The 25,069-nt window shown below is 44.8% G+C and overlaps 2 protein-coding genes across 2 annotated transcripts; one reads left to right on the forward strand and one right to left on the reverse strand.

Annotated features, from left to right (window-relative positions):
- Positions 1-301: 301 nt before the first annotated feature.
- On the forward strand, positions 302-5,383 carry ercc1 (excision repair cross-complementation group 1). Its single transcript, XM_035394680.1, has 9 exons — positions 302-491; positions 1,302-1,742; positions 2,219-2,322; positions 2,713-2,812; positions 3,114-3,190; positions 3,297-3,396; positions 3,668-3,739; positions 3,875-3,943; positions 4,750-5,383. The coding sequence occupies exons 1-9, from the start codon at positions 426-428 to the stop codon at positions 4,813-4,815; spliced, it is 1,095 nt and encodes a 364-aa protein (XP_035250571.1). The 5' UTR covers positions 302-425; the 3' UTR covers positions 4,816-5,383.
- On the reverse strand, positions 5,369-9,002 carry LOC118214595 (rab-like protein 3). The gene is made up of 8 exons (XM_035394681.1): positions 8,876-9,002; positions 8,251-8,342; positions 7,874-8,003; positions 7,663-7,777; positions 7,393-7,543; positions 6,820-6,891; positions 6,559-6,597; positions 5,369-6,448 (listed from the first exon to the last, which is right to left on the reverse strand). The coding sequence occupies exons 1-8, from the start codon at positions 8,919-8,921 to the stop codon at positions 6,392-6,394; spliced, it is 702 nt and encodes a 233-aa protein (XP_035250572.1). The 5' UTR covers positions 8,922-9,002; the 3' UTR covers positions 5,369-6,391.
- Between the last annotated feature and the right edge of the window lie 16,067 nt (positions 9,003-25,069).

Below are 25,069 nucleotides of genomic sequence, written 5' to 3' on the forward strand. Positions count from 1 at the left end.
TGGGTGAGATGTGTATGGTACCAGAGACTGTTCAGGATGTAATAATGGTATGTGGCAAATTTGTCAATTAAATAATTATGTTATTTAACAGGGTATTGGAAGGCGGTGGTAGGGTTGGTGATATTAGAGACATTTTGGGTGAGGGGGAGGGTTCAAGTAGGAATTATAGGGCCGTACTGCAATATCTATTTAGAAACAGGTTTGGATTAGATTTTATTACTGGCCTAATCTGCTCCACACTCCAGCACACTAGGTGGCAGTAATGCACCTTTCATGCAAGTTACGAACGGCAATGTACAACGTCGAAGAAGAAAAAGGTAAGGGGAGTGTTTTTTACATGGCGGCATATTTTCTGAAGCCAAAACAAATCGGTTTGGTTTCACGGTTTGACTGGTCATACTGAATTATTTGCCCATAACGTTAGTATGGAGAAGAAAAAGAAGTTTAATATCAATTTGGACAATTCAGTTTTCACAAAAGAAAGAACTCCGGTTTGTAATCTAGTGTTTTATTAACTTTGTCGGTGTGTCGGACGGTGTAATAATGACAAAATGAATGAAAGTATGGCTGAGAATAGTGTAGCTTGATAATTAGAACACAATGTAAAAGACAGCTGCTAACCTCCGCAATGGATGGGCAAATGGCTGTATTATCTAGCTAGCTTAAGCGAAAGGGATAGAAATGTGTCTGCTGCTTATCCAGTGCCTAACCTGACATACCCAACGGATATTAATGAAGTAACGTTAGCTACCTATTTTGAGAACGTAACTATGTTCTCAAAATATGGCAACATTAACTTATTTTGCTAGACAACTTTAGCCTGCCTCACACAATGAGTATAACTCTCTAGGAGACACCCTGTTGTACGTATAAGCTCTACATTAGGGTGTCTGTAGCTCCAGTCTTGCAGGTTGTTTTAGTGCTTAATAAATTTGATCTTTATTTAACTGGTTGCAAACGTTAAGGTGAAAACCAGTCCATAACTAGGTCTGTCCAGAACCAGAGCGGTGACCCATGGTCATGTTATGATGAGCTATTTGTTAGACTAAATGGATTCTTGAGCCGTGCGGTTAATTCAACGGCATCTTTAAGTCGTTACGCAAAACAATCTGTGAGCTTAATTCACATGAAGATCAAATATAGCGGATTGTGTAGTACAGTGAAATATGTTTTAACTTAAAGTCCTTTGTGTGTTTGTGGTCGGATGAATTTCAGGCTTTTAGGTAACGGGCAGTAATGCTTCCTATATGTTCATGCAGCATTTGTACTAACGTTCATTTTTACTTTGTCACTTTGGACAGGTGAAGCCCTTGTTTAAACCCTCTTCTGAAAACAGCGTAGGAAACCCATCGGCGTGCGTGTCCAATGAGCCCACAGCGCCGTTCGCTGGCCAACCGCTGTCCTATGCAGAGTTTATTGTCCAGAGCAAGCGGCAGGTGCCGCCGCAAGCCACCGGTCTCCCTGAGAGAGGAGGCGCACCGGGGGCAGGAGTGGGGGGACAGGTTGCCAGAGAGGAACACGGGGAGCCAGACTCCAGAGGGGGGAGCTCAGGAGACCCCTTGGGGTCCACAGAGCCAGCAAAGCCCCAAGGGAAGGCTGCCGAGGCAGAGCCCCAGGCCCCTCTGGAGGAGCCCTTACAGGGACAGGAGGAGCAAGGAGGAGGTCATAGGTCAGAGACTGCCCCCAGCAGCGTCCCCAAGATGCTTGGCACAGGAAACAGCATTATCGTTAGCCCCAGACAGGTAAGAGTGACAGGAAGCTGCCAAAATGGTGAAGTAAAGCCATTTTTCTCCCAAGCTTCAAATTGCCGGTTGTGCCATTTGAGGTACTGTGGAAGTGCCTGCACTCCTCTGATGCTCTCACCTGTGAGCCAGTGACAGAGTTACTCTATTGTTCACCCTACAGGACATACAGCTCGAAAGGAGAGCCAGACACTTTAAAACCCTACAGGCCACACATAAGTACATCAGGGAGCCAGTGACTACACCGCACAGGGCTCAGAATACTGCAGGAGAACCAGTGCCTATTTTACACGGTATTTTTCTCCATTTAATCAGAGAAGGAGCAGAGAGGGTAATGGATAGAGATGGTATCACAGTACAGAAAGTAGGGATTCATTTGTGGGTTCAGAGTCAGACCTTCTATGGACACCTGAGAAGGACTGGTTGAAGGGTTAAAGGTTAAAAAGTGTAAGCGCATGCTGTACTGTGGTCTTCAGAGAGGAAACCCCATCCTGAAGTTTGTGAGGAGCGTGCCGTGGGAGTTTGGAGAGGTGGTGCCAGATTACATCCTGGGACAGACGACCTGCGCGCTGTTCCTCAGGTCTGTGTGGATCAGTGACTTTCCCTCCTGCCATCGGATAATGGTAGACCGTGTGTGTGCATCCTTCATAGCATGGCTAAATTCTGAGAATTTTCAAAATATGAGATTTTCCAAGGAAATAGTTTCCACAAATTTAAATGAAATATTACAGAATTTATGGGAATTATTTTTGTTGCAAACTGATTCCCTGTTCTCTCTGATGTGTTTATTATTTTTGTCATCAGTTGAAATATATTCTTCATGACAAATAAAACCTTTCTTAGGTTATAGCTTTCAGTTGTATTTGCGACATTGCTTGCACATTTTTCATCAGAAATGTCTTTAGGCCCTGAAGACCGGTACTTATGTGAGTGTGTGATACCCTGTTTCTGTTTCCCCCTGTGCCTGCAGTCTGAGGTACCACAACCTGAACCCCAATTACATCCATGACCGGCTCAAACAGGTGGGCCAGACCTTCATGCTGAGGATCCTTCTGCTACAGGTGGATGTGGTAAGAGCAGACCGAGGAGATTCCTGCTTCCTTTTCCTGTCGTTTCCTGTAATCGAAGTAGCATTTTTATCCTCAGTAAACAACAGCGGTTTTGATTTGTTTGATTTTGATAGCGTTTCATTGAGGTTTGTAACTGTGACTGTGAACACGGAGTGCTGTGTGGGTTGTTTGTAAATGCCGCTGTACTTAAACAGGTATTGACTTATTGATTGTTCCATTCCATTAATCTGTTTCAGTGTTTCAGGCATTTCTGTCTGCGTATTGACTCCCACCCCACCCCCATCTCTGTCCCCCGCTTCAGAAAGACCCCCACCACGCCCTGAAAGAGCTGGCCCGCATCTGCATCATGGCCGACTGCACCCTCATCCTGGCCTGGAGGTAGGGGGAGATGGTGTTTATCTCTTTCAGTGAGTTAAGGATGGGTCACTGCTGTTAGGCTGACTCACTCCCTTGTTCTAATAACATTCTGTGGTGTACCCATAAGCCCCGAGGAGGCGGGGCGTTACCTGGAGACCTACAAGTCCTACGAGAAGAAGCCCGCTGACCTGCTGAAGGAACAGGTGGAGAAGGACTTCCTGTCCAAGGTACGGACTGCAGAGGAACAGACCGAGAGACAGACAGGAATGGAGAGAAAACACTCCCCCTGCTTGTCATTTACCATCTAATCCATTGTCACCTGGGGAGGCCTGGGCCCCGTATCACAAAGCAGTTAGCTGGATAACTGTGCTGAGTAAAACCTGGAACACGGACTCAAGTAAAAAGAGCGGGTTTTACTCAACGGGTTTCACTAGTTTAACTCTACTCCAGGTGAAGTAAACCCATCCCTTGATTCTCACCTTTGCTCAACTCACTCAGGTGACCGACTGTCTGACCACAATCAAGTCCGTCAACAAGACAGATGCCATGACCCTTCTGTCCACGTTTTCTGTAAGACTTTATTTTCTGGAAGGATTGTTTTTAACCATCATATTTATAATGGCTCTCTGATACAGACTCTTTACATTTTTCTGCAGAAATATGGTGATTTTCAGTGAGAAACATGTTTTTGCTTGTTCTGAACAGACCATAGAAGGGATCATGAACGCCTCTAAAGAGGAGCTTGAGCTGTGTCCCGGCCTGGGACCACTGAAGGTCAGTGAGTGACTGTGTAGTATGGTGGTTAGGGAACGGGGTTTGTAAATTAAGGTTTGCTGGTTCAAATCCCAGGGGGGCCATGGTATTGCTTCTGTGAACAGGCAGGTGTACAAGGGGGTTCTATGTGAATTAAAGAAAAAAAAATGCTCAGTGGAGAATAAAAGCTCAGGGTTTTTCCTGGCTCAAAATGGGACAGAGGCAGTACTTTAGTTGTGATCAGATTTACCACATATTGCTATTAATGTGAATTATACTTTTAAATTTTCAGTAATGATCAGATGATGACTGTTCTGTTTTTCACCTGCTCTCCTCACAAACTCTCTTTAAAATAAAAAAAATAAAAAAGATTCTACTGGCCATATCTGCAAATTTGATAACTTTAAACGGATAGGATGTAATTCAGGAAATCTTTCGGACCCGTCTGAACTCAGAGCTTCATCTGATCATGCACTCCATGCATACAGTGCTGTAGCTTTGTTTTCTTCATTTGCACCTTTCCTAGTGCATTGTGCTGATTACGATACAGCGCAGGAGTAATGCTGCTCTTGCAATCACAAATGCTGAAAATCCTCTGAGTGCAACGCTTGCATTTATAATCTTTTGTGCAGACATCAATCATATTTTTGTGGAGGTGGCACCAAATCCTACTGAACTCTAAGCAGGAAAAGCCCTGGAGCTATAAGAGTGGCGGGCATGTCTCTGTATAAACAAGTGATTGAGAGTGACTGTGTTTTGCTGTGTTGATCGATGTCTTGTTGCGTTGTTACATTTCTGTGCACTTGTTGGTTGCGTCTCTCCTGCAGGCTCGAAGGTTGCACAACGTGCTCCACCAGCCCTTCCATAAATCCAAGAAGAAGGCCGACGCGTAGGGCCAGCAGCCAATCATGATCCCCCCCGAGTGGCATTTCTCCTCCTACTGCAGCTCTTAACCAATGAGGATCTGTTGCTAGCATGTTCCTGGAGGCCTCAGACTGGACACAGCAGGTGATCTGATGTGCTGTGTGGTCAATAGCTTCAGTGAAGCTGAGGGGTACAGAGTTTCAAAGATATTGAAAACGTCTGACTTCTATTAGTCTTATCTGTGGAGTTAATTTCATGCCAACGTATTTGTAAATTTTTAATATTGTAAACCACACGTTTTGTACTAGTACACAAGTCTGCACATTCAACTGCCATTTCTACCAGTTTCTACCATTCATAGCAAGAGTACTTTGGTCATGATTACCTTTAAACCTGCTTATCAATGTGGGAACAGTACTGTGCTGAATTGAAGCTTTATTAAATGTGAAGATAATGTATGCTTGCTATACTGTACTTGTTATACTGCTCTTATGCATTTGGAGGTGCATATCTAAGGTGTACTCAACATAAGAACAGCATAATGTCACAGCCATTTTAGCACAAGTCAATGCAACAATAAACTGATTTATTTATAAATCTTTAATACAAACATACCAGCAAATCAACCCCATTAATCACAATAGTAAAGACAGTGCTGGCTCATTTACAGCTCTCCATTCAAGTTTTACTTTGATTAAACATAGTAAACAGTATAAAGCCACCTCTTATCAGATGTATAGACCTGTATATGTATAGGTCAGATCTAGACCTACATGTATAATATCCTGGACTTAAGAGTATGCATCCGATATAGTGCAATGCTTGGAAAACCAAGACCGTGGTTTAGCTGAATGCCCATAAAGAGACCCGATTGAGGATGACGAATGAAAGAAGAAACTCAACAGAAATGGCTGCGTTTGCAAAACCATTACCCATACATTCATTTTCTCCCCTGAGAGAGTCAGAAAGGCCACTGGGTTCAAAGGGCTCTGGCCCGTTAACACATTCCACACAGACTGCAAGTTTAAACGTTATAGGGATTCACCTGAAGCATTAAACTCACCACTCACTGTGAATTATTTGGTGTAGACAAACGTGTTTTGATTGAATTAAAGTCAGTAATTGATGGCTCTTTGCATCTCCAGCCATTAGGGGGTTTACGGAAACATAACTCCTCATCCTTACCAGGTTTGAGGTTCTCTTAAAAGGCAATTTGATTGGTTAAAGCCACTGGTCTGGGTATGATGTAACCCCATGTGGTGCTATTACTTCCCTTCACACCCAAGCAGGGCCTCCACCAATCGGCAGCAGAGTTCAGCAGAAATGCCACTAACCCGTGCCCCCATTCCCCAGTGCTGCATTCATACTGTACAAAAGCTCCTTTCCCACAGTGATTCCAGACATTTGTACGGAGTGACAGCGTCTCATTGGCACTGAGGGGAAAGGGGGTTAGTATCCAATTAGAGTGCGTCTGTGGTGCATACAGGATTGGAGTCTTCATTGGTCAGTCTGCTAGCTTCCATGTTTCAGTCTGTTTCCTGACAGTGTTTCCCTATCTTGGTTGCTCCTTTGGGGAAGGTGGACAGTCCGCCCCTGGCATGTCGCTCAGTCGTAGTGCAGGCTCTTGAAGTTGAAGCGCTTCCTGTCTGAGAAGCCAGTCATCTGTGGAGAGGAGACATCCATTCACAATTCCCTCCTTGCATGCTGTTAAATCTAAACTTGGACTTCAGCTGTAAACTGGAAACTTAATAGCAACAATGAAGGTGGCTCACCTGATTTGGATCTTTAGTGAAGTATCTCTTCTCTATGACCTGAAAGAAAACCAACAGAAGACCATTGGCCATCAAAAGAGTCAACACCATGTATCAGAAATACTAGAGCAGTACCAGGCTTCAGGATGTACTGTCTGTCCTTACTCGCATACAATCACATGTACTCCAAGGACAGCGAACATGTGTGTCTGTATATTCAGGACTTGTTTTACAGGAGGTGTATTTTAACCGGGATGGCAGTAGCGAGTCAGTGAATCTCACCTTGTCAAAGAATCTGCTCAACTTCACAGCGTTTGATGAGCCTGCAGCAAAGTACCGTGGGTTTGTGCAGTCCTGGAAGAGGGGAAGAAGAACAAACCCTCTGTAAAACGTATTTGGAAATTTAAGTATTAGAATGTGCACTATAATGGATGCAGGGACTGTGACTATCAGTGGAAAGTTAATTAAACAGTCATTTTTTCATACAGTATACCCCTCTGGTGCAGGAGACTGGTTTACTGAAGTGTGGTCTACTGCCCACATCTGCTCTCCGATGAATGGGTGTCCATATTATATTCACATTATAATCGCTGGCAGATGACAATGCATAATCCTTAGACACAAGATTTTATCTCTAACCCCAAGGTTACTGGTGCAGGGACATGGGAAATCCAGTCAGGTTTAACCTAGAGTTAGCACCTTTAAATAAGAGGAAGAACCAGGTTTAACCAGGAGGAAAAAAATGGTTTAACCGAGATATAGTATCAGGAGTAACCAGGAGTAGTGGTCAGGTTTAAGTGGGAAAGCATCGTGTTTATCCAGAAAAAATGATCAGGTGTAACCAAAAGAACGCACCAGGTTTATCTCCTCTGCATTGAAGTCTTCGGACAGGAAGGCAGTTCTCTTCAGCACGTCATTGCGCTTGTTCTCCGGGATCTGGTCAAACTTGGTCCCGATCACAAGCAAGGGGAGGGAGTTTTCAGCGAACTGCTCTCTGTCGTAGTCACTGGGGACCGTGTGGGAGGAAACGGCAAAGCAGCCGTGAGATTTTGAAGAACAGATCTGGCTTGCTGATAAAACATGTCACGTAAATTCAAATATTTGTGTTGTCAGTCAGAGACATACCCATTTGTGACAAGAACTCCTGTGGGTGACGAATCTTTATTTAAGGCCTCTAATGACCAGCGGTACAGATTCTGAGAGGATTTCTTGTTTGTTAGGTCATGGACTAATACAATGCCTGGAAAAACAAAATAACACAAATATGAAGTTGTAAAGGAAATCTGATTACACTGACTGCATTAGTGTGTTCATCCTTATGGTTATTGCTCTTTACCATTGACAGAGTTGTAGAAAACTGATCGGGTGCTTTTCAAACTGCTGGCGCTGCCCACGGATCCTCCAACATCCCATAATTCAATGTAGAATGTCTTCTCATCTGGAGTTCCCTCTTTGTAATCATGGACCTGTCAAACAGTGATTGTGTGTAAACTCCAGGTATTTTCATGAGCCAGTTTACGTGATTATACTTAGTTGTCCGAAGTTATCGGTTGGTAGGTAAACTGGTAAACTGAGTAAGCAGGGATTCGTATCATTTTCAAAACCATTCGGAATATGAGTTTACACGAACATGTAATAATATCACCCGTACACGAATCAAAACAAGAATTAGCATACTGTTCAATTAGCTAGGAAATTGAGGGCATCCCTTACCCGCACATCAACTGAGCAACCCACTGTCCAGGATGGGTTGCCCAGAACTTGATTTTGACACAACAAATGCACAAGAGACGACTTCCCAACACCTGTAAGATGAAAATGCATCGTCTCATTCAGTTGTCAGCTTGGACAGTTACAACTAGCAGAAAATGTTATATTCGACCTAGCTCGTTAACGTAGTTTGTCAGCTGATTGTCAAAAAGAATGCGGCTAACAGCTAGGTGGTTATAATTATTGTTATATTTAATAATATATAAAATATTATTTTAAATTTTTATTTTTATTTTTTTTGGAACATTAGCTAACTTTGGTATAGCCGAGGACGGTTGCACTAACTTTACTAAAAATAAAGACTATAAGTCTACACTGAGCTCCACGTAGAATTATATGTAAAACTAGCTAGCTAGATAAGGCCATGCTTCGCCTTAACAAGTGAAGAGGCAGGCAAAATTAGTGGTCTCCATAACTACATTGCTTGGTAATTTGGCTGAAGTTGGCTAACTTAGTTGAAGTTAAGGAACCACACGTGATATGCATGGTATTTTAACTACACGATGCACAACGCCAAACATGACCTCATATTCATATTAAAATAAAAGCAAATTGAAAGATCACTGACCTGAATCACCCAAAACCAGTACTTTAACTCTATCAAGAGAAGCCATTTTTCATAAACATTACGACGTTGTCCCGGAAGCACACACTGTACGTGATAGCTCACTCTTCTTCTTACATGATGTGTAACATTATATACTGCACAGCCCGAAAAGTGTATCACCGCCACCTACTGTGCAGGAGTTTGGTTATGGTTAAATACCACACTGAGACTGTAGGTGGAAGTAGAGTACACGCACCGCCACACTGAAAAATTTTTTTCTTAAAAAAGTAAAGGTTTTAAATAAAATGAGACATACATTCCATGATAGTTAAACTTGTTTATTATTTAGTGTACAAATGTGAGCAGATGGAGCGAGATTCAACACAGGTGGTCTGCAAAAAAATAACTGTTTTACAGCAGCTGTGAGATGATGGTTTGTGATTTTGCTGGTTTTCCCACCTTCCTACCATGGCTGTGTGCAGACATTAGAACAGAGAACAAGTCCTATATATGAATCTAGTGTGTTTTGAGTATACACACAGGGTAGCTGTGTGTATACTCAAGGAATACCAGGAATCCGTGCTTCATATTTATGTAATACAGCGAAGGGTCTCATTCAATACTGCATTGCTTGTCTGTCCCTGTCTCTGCCCATGGCTGCTATGTGCATAGCTCTGCACAGACCTAAATCATGGCCAGACTTATCATCATTAATGCCTGGGGCAGATAGAAATGCTAGTCCAATAATTACTGTCAGTGATATAGATAGTGACAGAGCTGAGCAGAGAAAGACTTACTCAGGCTCTGGTTAAGTGGGAGGGGGGCTTGTCTATCCCCTGTTTTGATTCTGCGCGGTTACACATAGAGTACACATAGATTCTGCGCGGTTACACATAGAGTATAGAGCTTACGGGTGTTAATGTGTTCCAGTCTTCAAGCACGTGTGCCGAACGCTGCCGTCCGTTGATCTTCACTGTATTCTCCTGTCCCTCCTTACGTAGGGCGCACAGCACCTCCCAGACCACCGTGAGGCTGTGCAGCAGACTCCTGAGTTACAGGCCATCCGCAATGGTAACGATGGTGATGGTGAAGATGCTGTTATCAGTGTTATTCTTTTCACCATAATCATCAGATGTAGAGTGGCGCAGTTGCGTGCAGTATATTCTGGGCACAGACTCCATCTCCTGAAGTTGGCTGGGTTCCACATTCAGGGAGCACACCGTGTGCTGTAGGTCTCACATTTCCCTTTCAGCCCTGCAGCACATGTATAATTCAGCTGACCTGCAGAGAGGGAGGGGGAGGGAGCGGGAGAGGGAGAGAGAGAGAGGGGGGGAGCGATTCACTACATTTTAATTAACGTGCGGTAACTTTCTAATCACTGCCAAATATTGTGTGCTGCAGCCTAGCAAGTCCAAGCAAGATTTTTCTTTAAAAACATGTAATTAATGTTTTATCTTAATCAAGATCAACGGTAAAGGTGCTTCTTTAAAGTGACTTTGTGACGGTGTCTATGTAAAAATAAATTATTGAATTGCACTGAGTAAAATTGATTTATTTTTGTAATGCTTTAAATTTTATAAATGAGCTTTTTGGCACATTGTGATAATTGTTTTCTGAGCTACATTTTCAGTGCCAGTTTCAGGTGCAGAGTGTTTTAGTGGATCTGGTCTGAATTATGGTAGATTATAAAGATTATAACCCCATTCATGTTAATGAGAAGGGAGGGGAGTATAGAATAGCAACATAAGTTTGCCACTGGTGCCAAACTGTAGACACAGTGAATGTATTTATAGGTCTTAACAGCAGGGAGGTAAAGCGTAGGTGCAGTATGTGAGGTTACTGGTAAAAGCAGTGTAAGGAGGGAGTACTTGGAGTGCAGATTTATGAATGGAGCAGAGCAGATTTTGACCAATGGGAGCTGTCAGAGACACAGGAGCGCCTGTACTCCAGACTGTACGTGTGAACGTGAATGCGTTTTTATTCAGCGTGCTCCACAGTGATTGGCTGTCCCAATGTGCCGTGGTTGACAGGGCTGATAAATGGGCAGAGTGCAGCCTGAGTTATTTATTTATTTATTTATTCATCACATTCTCGGCTCGATGTCTGGACCCTGTCCAGAATGCTTTGCTGCATCATGACATCACTCCATTCCTTTTCTAGATAGGGTATGATGTGTGTGTGTGTGTGTGTGTGCGCGCGTGCGTGTGCGTGTGTGTGTGTGTGGGTAAGGGGTGTCCAGTGATTCCATCTGTTCAACTGACAAAATGATTTATCTTTATCTGTATTTGGATATAAAACCAAAGTGGTCATGGATTAGAAGTTGGGTAAACCATAGGGTTGTTCAACCTGGTCTAGGTTGGAATGTTGCTAGCTAGCAAGTCACTGTTGCAGGTAGAAAAACACTACTGACTTCAGAGTTGCTAACACTTGATGATTTTTTTTTTGTAGCAGTCAGAAAGTCAGGGATGGATCATTGTAACTACAGTGGCAGATTTGCGCAGTTTGTGTGTGTTTGTGTACATGGACACGCACATATTTGTGCTTGAAGGTACTGTGCCTCAGAGCCACTTTTGGAAGAAACAAAATCTGTATATAACGCATGATCTGTGTATTTCCAAATGCCATGCTGGATTTGGATACAAGTGCGTTTGTATTTCTGTGTCAGCTTTTTTGTGTTTATGTGTGCATGCATGTTCAAATACATGCGTGCTCTATGCACAACATAATATGATCAGTCATTACATTACATTACATTATAGGCATTTAGCAGACGCTCTTATCCAGAGCGACTTACACAACTTTACAAAGCATTTTTTACATTGTATCCATTTATACAGCTGGATATATGCTGAAGCAATGCAGGTTAAGTACCTTGCTCAAGGGTACAACGGCCGTGTCCTTACCCGGGAATCGAACCCGCGACCTTTCGGTTACAAGTCTAGTTCCTTACCCACTGTGCTACACTCCGTCCAGTCAAGCCTACCCTAGTCCTGCACAGTGATTTATTTGTTCTGAGAGTATTTCCTGATGCCCATTTCCTGAGATCTCTGAGTCTCTATATAAGGAAGAGGATTTGCTCACAGCCTGTTAAAGCCTGCATTTTATTGAATGGGTAGGGTTGCCAGTACCAGCACTAGTTCACCTTCAGCTGAATATCCCTGGTATTACAGAAGGCCATATTCACCTTGATTATGAATTCATCCCATCAGGGGGATCCACGCTGGTTATTAAGAACTCAGCTAGCGATGCCAAACCTTCCAGTCTGTCAGAATGGCGGAGGCGAACTCCATTGTAGGTTCAGCCAATAGTCTGACAGATGACTGATAGGAAGTGGCACTAGTGCGTGTGTTAGTGCGCATGACAGAGCCGAGGCTTAACAAAGCAAAGCTGCCTTGAGCTACTTGTCAATCATTCAGAGTAATTTGCACACTGGAAGAGGAGACAGAGGGAAGGTTTGTGTACCGGAGTGAGTGTCATTATAATATAGGGCCTATAGTATGGGCAGATTTCAATCATATGAAACATGCATGCAGACGCAGACATGCACACACACACACACCCTGTGGTGAAATAAGTAGCAGAACATGTTCCGTACAGCAGCACCATCACCGCCTGCGACATAATTGAAGACTCGTTGACGCAGTGCAACTGAAGACATCACTCTAGGCTGAACACTGACAATATTTCGCCTGTAACATCACTGGAGGTTCAACACAGACATAAGTACACCTGTGTCATTACCACAGCTTAATCCCTGGCACAAACATACCTGTAATACACCTGTGACATCACACAAGTTGTGCCTTTGTTGTAAAATTTGGGTCATCGTGTTTTGGAATAAACATTTGCGCTAGGCCTGTCTCATTACTGCAGTGTAGGAGGCTGTGGTAAATCAGGGATGTGGCTGGTGCGCCACAAGACAAGGGCAACTCTACTGGCCTAATTCCTTCCTCTGAGTGATGCTTCAGCCAATCACGTGCTGCCCTGTGGAGCTGCCAGCAGCAGTCAGCACTGGCCTGGTCTGGACCATGGCGTGCACCTACACTGTGGAAGCCGGTGTCTCAGCAGGGTTGTCCACCTGCCTGCCTCTTATTTAACTGAGAAGAAGTGCCCGTGGCCTGCGTGCGATTGCCGTGGTAACTCTGAAAAGGGAAACGTGGCCGCTAACCCGTTAGCCGAGGCGCTCATTTGCTCCCCTTCCCTTTTTGCACCTCGGCCCGTGCTGGCTGCCTTTGGAGCTGTGATGAAAAAGGCCCAGCAGGCGGGGAGATCGATGCGGTTCCTGGGAGTCCGGGCTCCCCGGGAGAGGAGGGGGAGGCCTGTGGGGAGGCAAGCGGTGTCGGATAATTGGTGTCCTGCTGATTCCAGCACTTCTCAGGATGAGCCTCCACAGTCAGACTGCAGCGGCGGGCCTGGGTTACACTGCGTAATGTCCCCACAGACGCCGATCCACAGCCCCTCACGCTCAAACGCACTTTAACGTGTGACCCTGACCTGTCTCATGCACACATTCTTTCACACGCTTACCTCTGCAGTACATACAAGATTTTTATGTTGGATTTTTTTTGTCAGTCGAACAAGCTATCATTGCTAGAAACTTGCTGAAGGTAAATTTTACACAGATATAAGGATGCACTTGCTAAACAGGAGTAGTGGTCAGTGTGTGGAACAGCTTGCCGGGTCAGTCTGAAGCAGAGAGTCTTGGGTACTGGAGTCCAGGCTTGACGCTGGCATGCAAGCTTAAGTGCCTCGGCTTCAGGGAAATGTCTGTGAGCTCCATTACAGCGTTAAGAGTTTTCCTCCAAGGCGAAGCCGCGTTCAAGGAACTGCAGCAGAATATTAATAGGCTTTTTAACATTATTGCAAGGTCGCTGTGATTCATGGGAACGGCGAAGAGCGAGCTCTCAGCGGCCGCATGACGCAACACCGCCGCGGCGGGAGGACCGCTGGACCGCGAGCGTTACCGCCGCGGCGCGGAGCGAGCGGGAACGCGGCCAGCGACCGGCGGGCGAGCCTGTCCGAGATGCCATCCCACCAGCTGGTCCTCGCTGCCCCGCCTGCGTCCAGCGGCACGTTCAGGACAAAGGCTTCCTGGCTAACAGGAAACACATCGAGAGCGCTGGGGGGCATTCCAGTTAGACTCATCCTCAGCTGGGGACATTTCACATACTGTTCTTAAAATGGAGCCCTGCTGTTCAAACCAGGTTCTGTTAAGATAACAGAAAAACATGCCTGGAATGTGGCACAGACACCCCCACATGGCTATAATTACTCATGAAAAAACATGTAGTTTATCTGTCATTAACATTTTAAGAATGTTCTGAAAGTAGGTGCATTTAAATGTTGCTAATGGTCCCGGTAAAGCACAGTTCAGTTCTCTGTGGAAGTTCAGTTCAGTTCAACTTGAATGAGACAGCTGAATAACATTCTGAGGCCAGAGCTCCAATGTTCCACCTGACAAATAAAAAATAAAAAAAGATTGTGGACGCATCCAAGAAAGAGAAATGCTTTCACATTGGGAATGCTCACTGCCCTGACTGTGCTGCTCTGGCACTGACAGAGGAGCAGAAAGATGACCAGATAAGCAACAGTGACTCATCAGGTCCTGAAGGAACATGTTGAACGTCAGATTCTCTGCCAGCCTTGTGTTTGCGTTTACCCCGCCAGCCCGACCCTTAGTGAGCTCATTAGAGCTATGATTTCATATTCAGATGTTTCTTAGAAAGCGATCTCTGAAAGCAGAGATGCATTTGTGGGTGATGCCATTTAAGGTGACGCTGAGCGGTTGCTGTTATATCCTTTAGTGTGGCTGTCGTGGTTTCTAAACAGATCCTTCCTTTTAACAGAGCCTATCTTTGAGCCACATTTTGCAATGTGGTTAAAGATGCTTGACTGCTTCATGGTGAATGCAGAAATGAAAAATAAAGGTCAGCATTCAAGTGGTTATGCCTGTATCTTGACTGACATATTCTGTATCGAAAAGAATTTAAGCTTTGAAGGACACAGGCTTAAATGCTAGAGCTAAATCAGTGTTTCTCAGTTTGGTCTTGAGGACTATTGGTACAATGCTACGTTTAATTCAGTTGAGCAGTCAAATCACCGATTCAAGTGTTTGCTTTGTTTGTTTAATTGTGATTCAGAATTCACATGACTAATTGTGACCATTAGTTTGTGCATTTATCGATTGTAGGAAATGTTCATTCTGACCAAATAGTACAGTTAAAGAATATTCTGTGAGTTATTTATATTCATTTATGCCTCTTAAATTAGTCTCGGACAGCTATTTAGTTTTATTTTTAAGCATAAGGACTTATTCTGCGGGGACTGGAGCTGGTAATTGAAGGAATAATTTAGCATATATCGAGACCGCTGCACCCACATCTGCAGGAGAGAGGAGAAATGCACGGACTGAACGCCGGCACAAACGCATACCCAGACAGCACATTTACTGCGCGGAGATTTGCACACATGAATTCAACGTAGAGATGCCAAATGAAGACAGAGCTCACTCAAACATAATTAATTTGGAGCTCACGCATAATGAGGACCAACTTGCACAATAACCACTCAGCCTCTGGGGAATGTAGGAGTCGGAAGTGTGGACCACGGGCAGGAGTCAGAGAGTTATGCATGATCTTGTGTTTTTCCATTGTCTTTCTGAACAGAGAACTCTTGCCTCTGATGTCATAGTAGACTCCCCAGAGTCCCTGGGCCCGGAACACGCAGAATACAGATGCCTGCCGCAGCACCAGATTGGCTAACGCTGGAGCACAGATACTGTAGACTCACCAGAAGGTAATCAGCTCCTGCACCCCTTCCATCCGCTTGGCTTATTAGCTGTGGGAGGTTCTGGTTGGTAACAGGATGTGCTGGTACTGCATTATATTACATAAAAGCCATTGCTACAGTACTGCGCTTGGTCACACCTCTTACTGAATTTCAAATGGGAATGTTTTGGCTTCAATGTTAGGTAGATGGAGCTCTCAGTGCTAAGAATTTGAAGTAAGCAAGGTGTTTATTTTTCCTTTATTTTTGGTGGTTTGTGTCATTACCATACTTGGCTTCCACTGTTTCAAGAAAGACTCTGTCTTCTGACATCTGAACAACTGCTGCTTTTGACATGTGGTTCTAGAACAATCTTTTTTCTTTGTCTAAGCTGTCCAATGCTTATCCTGTGATTATATTCAGTTTCAGAAAGACAAGCTGTGCAATTAAACACAAAGCGCTTTGTTTGGTTGTCTTATGACAGTGACAGATTACAGGCTATGGCAGCTCCTTAATCCCCACTTCTGAAATTTAATGAGTTTATGCTTTGCGCATATGTCAGGCATATGTAGTTTTAAATAATGTATTATATAACTGATGAAATTCTCTGCCAGTTGTTTGTTGCTCAAATGATGTCTGTATTTTCATCATGAAATGAAAATATTGCTTTATAATTGCAGACAAAATTACAGAGGAAATTACAGACAACCCATAACAGTCTGCACAGGTCAGTGGAATCAAATAATAAATCTAAGTGTTGGGATCCCTTCCTTGCTTAACAATAATGAGCCTGTGGCAGTGTTGATGAAATAATATCTGTGTGCCGAACGTTGACGTTTAAATTTATTTGAGTGAGTGTTTCTTTATGCGTCTGAGTACTGAGGGAGATTGTTAAGAAACCTGCTTCCTGTGGGCCAGTATCCCAGCAGGCTCGTGGGCTGAACGGATGCCTATATTGGCGGGATATGGATCGAGCAGGATTGGGATATTACGTGAGCAGCCGTTTTCTGGAAAAGCTGCTAATCCAGTTTGGCTCTCTTGGTTTTTCCCCGAATGCGATTAGCCGCTAGCCGCCCTTTATTTTCCTATCCGGCCGCGCGGTAGCATGGCTCTGTGTCCTTGGCGCTCGGACGGAAGGTGAAATGCGAGAGAGAGATGAGAGCCCCTCTCCTCAGGGTCCTCCCTCCGGGTGGCTAGCACTGCGAAGGACCCACAGCCCCTGGAACCCGGAGCACAGGAGCTGAGTGCCTGTGCCTGTAAACTGTGTGCTATAGATGGGATCTAGACCGCGTAGCGAAAGGTCACTCAGAGTGCCAGGGCTTCACCTGTGCGTCCCACCTGAGTGTTGATTCAGCCGCTGCTGCTGTTTTTAACCTGACAAGTGAAATAGACCTATGGCTTTGGAAAGGTTACCTGTCCTGAAGCAGCCACATGTGCTTGACATTTTCACTCCAAAAATTCAGCTGATTGAGAAGTGAATTTGCATGTAGGGAGTTCTAATGTCCTCTGAGCGCTATGAATGTGCTAATTGGCCAGCGCATTATTGCTTTTTTGTGCTTTTGGCCAAACTCAGAGCTGAGCGGGAGCGTGAATAGCTGACTCCTTTCTGGTGGGGAAGGTGTTTTGAGACGTGTGAACGTGAGGCCCAGTGAGGTTTGAAGTGAGACCTTTCCCAGACGTTTCCTCTCAGGTGACTGGGCCTGTCAGCGCTTTGCTTGTTTTTCTGAGCTGTGACAAGACGTGGTAATGGGAGCGTGCTTATTCACCTGTTACACTCCCCAACAAGAGCTCCGTGCTGCTGTTTCCTCAGATATTCCAAAAGGCTGCAGTACCAAACCTTGGCATTGGTTGACTCTCTGTTGTTTTCCCTGCAGCTCTCTGGGTGGGGAGCCAGGTATGTAACAGACCCCACCTGGAGGTGGGGGTTCCTGGAGAGTGCCTGTCAGCGGTGCTTCAGCTCCCTTTGAACAGCATTGGTACAGGCAGGTTCCTTCCTTCAGACGCTTCAAACGCTCTACCTGCGCCACTGCCGGCCCCGCCGCCTGCTGATTCGCCGGGATGGTGCCAGACTCGCCCCGCCCCCTCACCTTCTTATGTGACCACATCCCAGGACGAACCATCTGGCAACCCTGCCCAATTAGTTCCTGCTGATTGCCCTTCAGAAAGGGGACGTGAGAGTGGTGCGTTCGCTCCGCATGCCGACACAGTGAAGGGGCGGGGCCCCAGCTGGCGTCACTCCGAAAGGTCACCATGACAACATCTCCCTCTTCCGCTCTGGCCTTTGGGCCTTTAATTTAATTTTTAAGTTGTTTAATTTCACAAGGTGCCGATTGATCTCCGAGCGCACCCAGGGGTGGGGTTTCCCAGGGAGTGTCTGTCAGCCCCTCTGATGGTACAGACAGCAGTGCATTGTGGGAGGCGGCTCAGGGCTGTGTGTGTCTCTGAACTAAAGAGGGAATAATTCAGGAGGGCAGGGAGGGGCGGAAGCAGAGACACTTGCAGTGGTGGGAGGTCTCCTCACTGGCCTCTTAATTACTGAGGATTACACCATAATTAGCAGGCCTCAATCAGGTTATGTATCTATTAAACTGTCAATCAGTTTCTCCTGCTATCTGTCTGTCGTTTTAAGTTTGACTGCAGGTGCCTTTTCCACTAATTAACAGAGGGTTGGAGGGAGACATTGACTGGTGTTGGAAATGGACTGACTGGGTTGTTGTGAGTTGCTGTAGAAGCCACACCCGAGCAGAAAGACTTTTACAAGTGAAACCTCACCAAGATGGGGCACGGGCAAATCTGCAGCTGACAAAAACAGAGATAGATAGATACTTTTATTTGTCCCCGTGAGGAAATTGGTTTGCAGCAGAATCACAGGCACTTCATCATAACATCACAAAAAACACTAATAGACATGCTCTATACTTCAAACTACACACTTCTAACTACACATACTTCACACATTGCAATAAATTAGGTGTAAAATATATAAAAAATAGAAATAAAAATAAATAGTTAAGATGGGGGTAGCCTAGTGTGAGTGAAGCCTAAATACACAGATACTACATGAACCATCATAAAAAAGAAATAAAAATACAAATGTAGAGTAGCGTCAAAAGTTGGATATTATTTAAAACATGTACAGCATTCTACAAGCATCGTTGTTAATGACAACTTAAATATAACTATGGACTTAAAATATGCAAATTTGACATTTATTTCCATCTTCTGTTCTAATACTTTAAACTTTGATTTTCAGTAAATTGCTTGATCTTCGGTTGTGACAGGAAATGTATCCAGGTAATTTGCCTTGATGGGCTTTGTAAATTAATTTACACTAGTGGTGCAACATCTGCTGCACATGCGAGCTCTAACCAACCAAAGTATATAACTAAAAATTATGTTTTGTAGTCTGATTTTGTGATAAACTGTATTAGCACAAAATCAGACTATAATACACACCATTTTTAACGCTGCTTTGTCCCATTTGTCCAGCTTAGCCAAAGGACAAGCAAATCTATTTGTGTAGTCGCCGTAGGCAAGCTGGAAATGTAAAAAATAAACCAGAAGTCAAGTTTTTGTAAGAGTTAACAGAAAAACAAATTTCCATTTTGTACGTAAAACTTAATGTTAAATTTTGTTTCTTTGCAAAACCAGAAGCATCTCTGGCCCTCCAGGCCCAGGGCTGTCCGTGGTCTAAAGAGTATGTTCACATCTGCCCCAGTAATGAAGGGAGCAGCAGTTACAGACACTCCTTTCTCTGTGTCCTGGCTAATTAATGCGCATCCGGTCGGCATGGGAACGGTGCTGTCACACCTGCCATCATCACTCTCCCTCTCCGTCCACCTCCACACACGGCGGCATTCTCAGGTGGGAACCTGCCGCAGGACTGTGATGCGTTTACGCTTGTTAGACGGCACCTCAGAAACATTACTTGTGACCGACAAAAAGCCCCCGCAGTGGGTGGACGGGGTACACAACTGCACTTGCATGAGAACAGCAACACGATGCACTCCCTGGGGCATGCGTGCTTAAATTATGTTATCTACATACATTTCAACAGCAGTAACCGCGGCAGCCATCGTAGTTAGCAGAAGAAGACACCACTAAAATGTTAGGCATGCAAGAGATCTGATCTCCCATACAAGGGCGTCCCTGTTTGTGTCATCAAAGAGGGAAACTGTCATTGTGCGTGTACTTGGACTGCATACCAGCACTAGTGGGCATGTATTAAAAAAATTCCTATAACTGTGTTACTTTAATCAAATTAATAAACAAGAAAATATAGGGGAATACTTGAGTACTTTTTGTTTGTTAGTTTTGATTGCCTTTTTGGCTCAACACTTATGTGTCTTTAATAAAACCATTCATTCCGAATGGTCCAATTCTATGAATTGAGATAGCAAGTTCCAATAAATATTGAACCGCCACATTCATTAGATATCTCTCCTGTCATGAATGGTTACTTTTTTTAGTCATCCTTATTCCTCCGTCATGATTTGTGTGCCACACTGAAATGTATCCCTTGTGAAATGGTAGGCAAGCTTCCAGTTAATGGTACTGAATCAGCAGTTGCTGAACTTCACAGCCAGCCATTTTCTTTATTTGTGCATTTGGAGATAGCATGATACCCAGACCAGTAATAGTGCTGAGACTGCTGAGATGAGGCCTCTGCTGTAAACTAATGCGGCAGAGAAGATGAAATCCTGACCTTTGCTCAAAATATATCTTGTGACGGCTGAAATATTATGATAGCCGAAATGTCATGATTTACAACTAATACATAGCACATTATTGTGCTTGTGAACTGCGCTCGCTAACTGTTGGCTGTGGTTCTGCAGGTATTTGATTTGCTTCAATACTTTAATGAGGTTTAGGTTGTTGTACAATAATCAGCACAAACTGTGCTTAGTATTTTTTTTAGTGGATCTACAGATCATTTTTATTTAAACTCTTAACCGTTTATGTCTGTCCAGTAGGGACAACATGTACACTGCAATAGTTAAAAGTACTCTCTATCAGAGTGGATTTTACACTGTGTGGGTCTAGCCCGGGTCTGCATCCCTCTATTATAACACTGGAATCATGAACATTACAATGGAATGAAAGGTGGCTGCTCCTCTAGGCTAATTACAGTCCCTACCGCAAATGCCAAAACTGAGCTTCAAATGCAGACTGTCACACAGACACACATATACAGGGCTGGATTTGAGCCTCATGAATCCTTCCTCCAGAGACCTGATGCACTGGGAGCAGTCTCATAAAATGAAAGTGATTAGGCACTTTTGGCACTACAGAGAAGAAAACAAAGCTTTTATAGGCAGGCCTGCAATAGTTACATGGCCATTTAAATTCCCAAAGTATCAAAGAACCTTCACTGGCACAGTGTCAGTTTGCATATACATATGAGCACTTTCATGTGCAGTTTTAACATTTCTGGCTGCTTTGGCTGCAAGCTTTGAAGCAAGAAATAAAATAGGACGTTTAAAAATGAAACGGAGTGATCTTCGTCCAGCTTTGTTAACTCCAGCTCAAGGTGAGAAAGGAGAATCGGGTGCAGAAAAAAGGTAAATAATGGATGTCTTGTTTTGAGTGGGATTCACCGACCTCAGCTTCAGAGCGGGAAGGTTAATGGGCTCTAAATGAGGACAGATGTTATGTGTGTAAACGGTAATTGGTGTTAGCATGTGTGCTGCTCCTGAAGGAGTCCGGACCACTGGTCATGCGCCAAAAACAACGGTGGGTTTGGACTGCTGCTCCGTCTGGACTAAAAGCAGCACAGGGCCAGCCATTTCCCACACACCATCGCGTCCACACACCAATACCATGTTCTCCCTCTCTTTCTTCCCCTTCCCTGATCTCTGCATCGCTTCATTTTAGTCTCTCACTTTTTCTCTCACTCTCTCTCTCTCTATCTGTGGAAGAGGAGGTGGTATAATTACATGTTCCCAGAAGTCATGGAATGGAGTGAAATGTTTTTTGTTTCTCTTTCTCTTTAGGGAAGCTTGTTCCCATTGTTTTTAATCGATTTGGAAGAGGAGGCAGGCGGATGTTTAGGAGAGTGCAGCTGCACACCTCTTTCATCCCTTCTTTTTCTCTTTCCTTCCTTGAATGCGCTTAGTCTTTATAGGTTCCTCTGGCAGCAGTGTATGAAACAGAAGTGCATCCACTATTCCCCTTCCCCTCGCTGTTCTGGAGGAGGGGCCTGGGGTAATGACTGACTCGATCGGGGATCAAATTACAAAGCCTGACCTTCAACATGTGTCCCCGCCTCTCCCCGTGTCATTGCCCCATCGATTCCTTCAGAAAGACGGCAGAGAGGAAATGAGAGAGAGAGAGACTGACAGAAAAAGAGAGGAGCAGACTGCTCTCTGTGTGCAGGCGGTCTGTTTAACATGTGCTCGCCAGATAACGCTCACCAGACTGATCAGAACCAGCCGAGGTGACCTATCAGAAGCCGGCTTTCCTTCTCATGCCTGTGGCTGCATGTGGCCTGAGACTGAGCTCTGCATTGGTCATTCCCGCTCACGCCACCCTCAGAGCACCGCAACAGCGCCCCCTGGACCCCGACCTCCCAGGCGGCGCGTCCACCCGCAGGTGCGTTTCAGACGGAGCAGGAAGGAGATCAGAGTAAATCAGTTATATCCGCCCGCAGGCATCAGCAGCAGCCTAGCCGGGACACAGCTTGTCAGCGCATCTCTCTTTCACAGCGCATGTATTAGAAGTGACACAAAGCATTTTATACAATTTCTATGGGTGACACGCCAGAACCGGCGCATTTCTGCCATCATGCCAGGTAATGACAGGCAGGTGTGTGACAAAGGGAAAGTGACAGAGCGCAGAACCGCTCAGGTTTGTGAAATTTGACTTGGTTTGGGTGGTTTGAACAGAAAACACAATATTAGTGGCAGAGTCCCATTGACTGAGGATGTCCACTGCGAGGAAAATCCGCTTTAATGTGACAGCTCCTGGTACCCCAGAGGCCTGTCTGACTGCAGTGACCCCTCCCCTCCCTGCCCCCCCTTTTTAAGGCTTATGATGGATTTTAAACCATACACCATACAGTTAGCAGCTAATTTTAGTGGTTTTGAACAAAGTAAAGCATGAGAACAGGCGTTAAATTTTACAGTGATCAAATGTGAAAAGTAATTAGCTAGCTAGCAGCAAATACTCTGGAAACTGCCTACCTTAAAAACAGGCAAACATCTGTGTTTGGAATTCACTGGAGCCAATGAATTTGTTTATCATTGTTCAGCTGACCGCATTTGATCTGATAGACAAACACAGGTAGCTGTGCAGGTGCTTTCAAAAAATATGTTTTTATATACTACAATCATTGAGGATTCCATCAGACCCTTTAGCCCCACTCATTCTGTCCCAGTGACTAAGGCTGCCGCTGAACACAAACTCATGAAGATGAAACATCTTCAAAGGAATTTTCAATGTCAGTGACTGTCAGAAACAACTTATTTTATTTATATTTTCCCCCTGTATTCTTGGCCTTGGCCGCAGGGAAATATTGCTTTGATGTTCGGCAGTAAGAGCTGTTGCCAGGTGATACCGAGGGGAATCGCGCTGGAGAGGCTACAGGCACAGCACATTACAAATGGAACACTTCCATTTTGAACAGAGCGCTCACGGGACCGTCACCTCAGACAAACATCGGTGCGCTGGCGCACTGCTCTGAAGGGTGTTCCCACCGCTCAAGTAAAAGGCAAAAATAACAAAATGTTATTCTGTGAGAGAGAGATTGAGAGAGAGAAAGATGTTTTATTTTTACTGTATACATTATTTTTACATTCCAATTAACATCTCTTTCCTTCTCCATATTTTCTCTGTTCTCTCTCTTCCCTTTTCCTTTCCTCTGCCCTGTAACCATCCCTTTATCTCTGTCTTTACTAATCCCTCCTTCCCTTGCCATTTTTATCTGTTTCTCTCCATCATCTCCTGCTTGCACACTGTACGGCTGTACTGGCATCACCCCCCCCCGCCCTTCCACACTGCCTGCTGGGAAATTCCTCTGAGTATCCACGCAGAGCCACACGATGACGTCAGGGCTGTGCTGTGCCGGCGCTCCCAGCGAGGCCTGCACTCGCACAAAGCACTTGTGCTCTACAGCAAACACGCGACGCGCGACGCGCTGCTAGCCCAGGAGTACGCGCGCCGAGCGCTAAAGGAATCAGAATTTCCCTTTGTGATTATTTACGTTTTCGGCAGTGTGTGTGCTGATGTGACGGTAGCTCATTCCCGTTTTCTGTTGTTCCTTCTGGCTCATGGTTTTGTCCATGTTTCTTTGTTAGGGGGTTATCTGGCACAGATTTGGCTGAATGGAGCCTGAAACAGAAATAGCCTGTGATAGCCTGTTCCCGGCCGTGCCCCGCCCAGCCTCCTCGCCCCGCTCTGTGTCTCTCTGGGTGGTGGAGAACAGGCTGGGAGCGCGCTCTTCCCGCAGGCCCGGCCATATGGCAGCGCCCACAGGCTCCAGGGACAGGGCAGCCAGTGGAAGGAACTCGCGGCTAATGACTATGATGGCCGTAATGATGTACGTTTAGCGTTATGAGAGTCTGTCAGCTTTCCCCACTCATTTCCTCTGGCACTCTCCAGCAGAGCCATTCATTTTACACACATTCATTTAGGATTTTATAAAAATATCTCAATGGGACAAACAACTGAATCAGTCCAGAATGTTCAATGGTAAAGCTGTTTTAAGCAAAACAGGAAAACACTGGAGATGCTTTTCCCATATGCAACTTGTGCTGTATTATTAAGCTTTAGTTAGCATTATTTCTGTCCTTGGTCTCACTTAGTAAACTTTGATAAAGACAGATTATATCTGGGTGAGGCCATTCCCACCCTGCAACTCATTTACTGTATATAACTGCTGGCATAGCACAAATAGTCTGTTGCTGTTTTGTTCTTATAGTTTTGTCCCTCAGCGCTCCCTTGATTTACTGCAATCTTGTTTTTTTTATATTCTGCTGAATTTCAGTGGTCTCCAGGCAACGTCCGCCAGACATTTTTCACTCATTTCTTAATTTTCTTGTGTGCCAGTCCATCATTCCAATAATCAATATCTGACACAATATCAATATCTGACACTCTGTACTGGCTCGACCTGTTGGTACTAAACGGATGTCAGCAGGCTAATGCTCGTATGTAATCATGTGCAGTGTCCTGTCAGTGGTGGAAACAGTCCGGTGTATGTTCCTTCCGCAGAAGGGCAGTGGAGTGGTTGAAACAATCCCAATTAAATCCCAAGGACACCGTCACGCACAGTTGACCTGCTTGTCACTCAGTCTGGCATGGCCCCGCCCCCTTTCCTGCCCCCTTGTGACAGAGCTGATTAATCACACACGGTAGGCGACGGGCCGGGCTGACGCCTGAGAGCCGATTTATGGGATGTGTCTATGCAGCCTACACTTCATTAGGGACAATTCCAGTGAAAAGGTCAATGCT

Source organism: Anguilla anguilla, chromosome 15 (genome assembly GCF_013347855.1).
Source record: "Anguilla anguilla isolate fAngAng1 chromosome 15, fAngAng1.pri, whole genome shotgun sequence".
NCBI classification, from domain to species: Eukaryota; Metazoa; Chordata; class Actinopteri; order Anguilliformes; family Anguillidae; genus Anguilla; species Anguilla anguilla.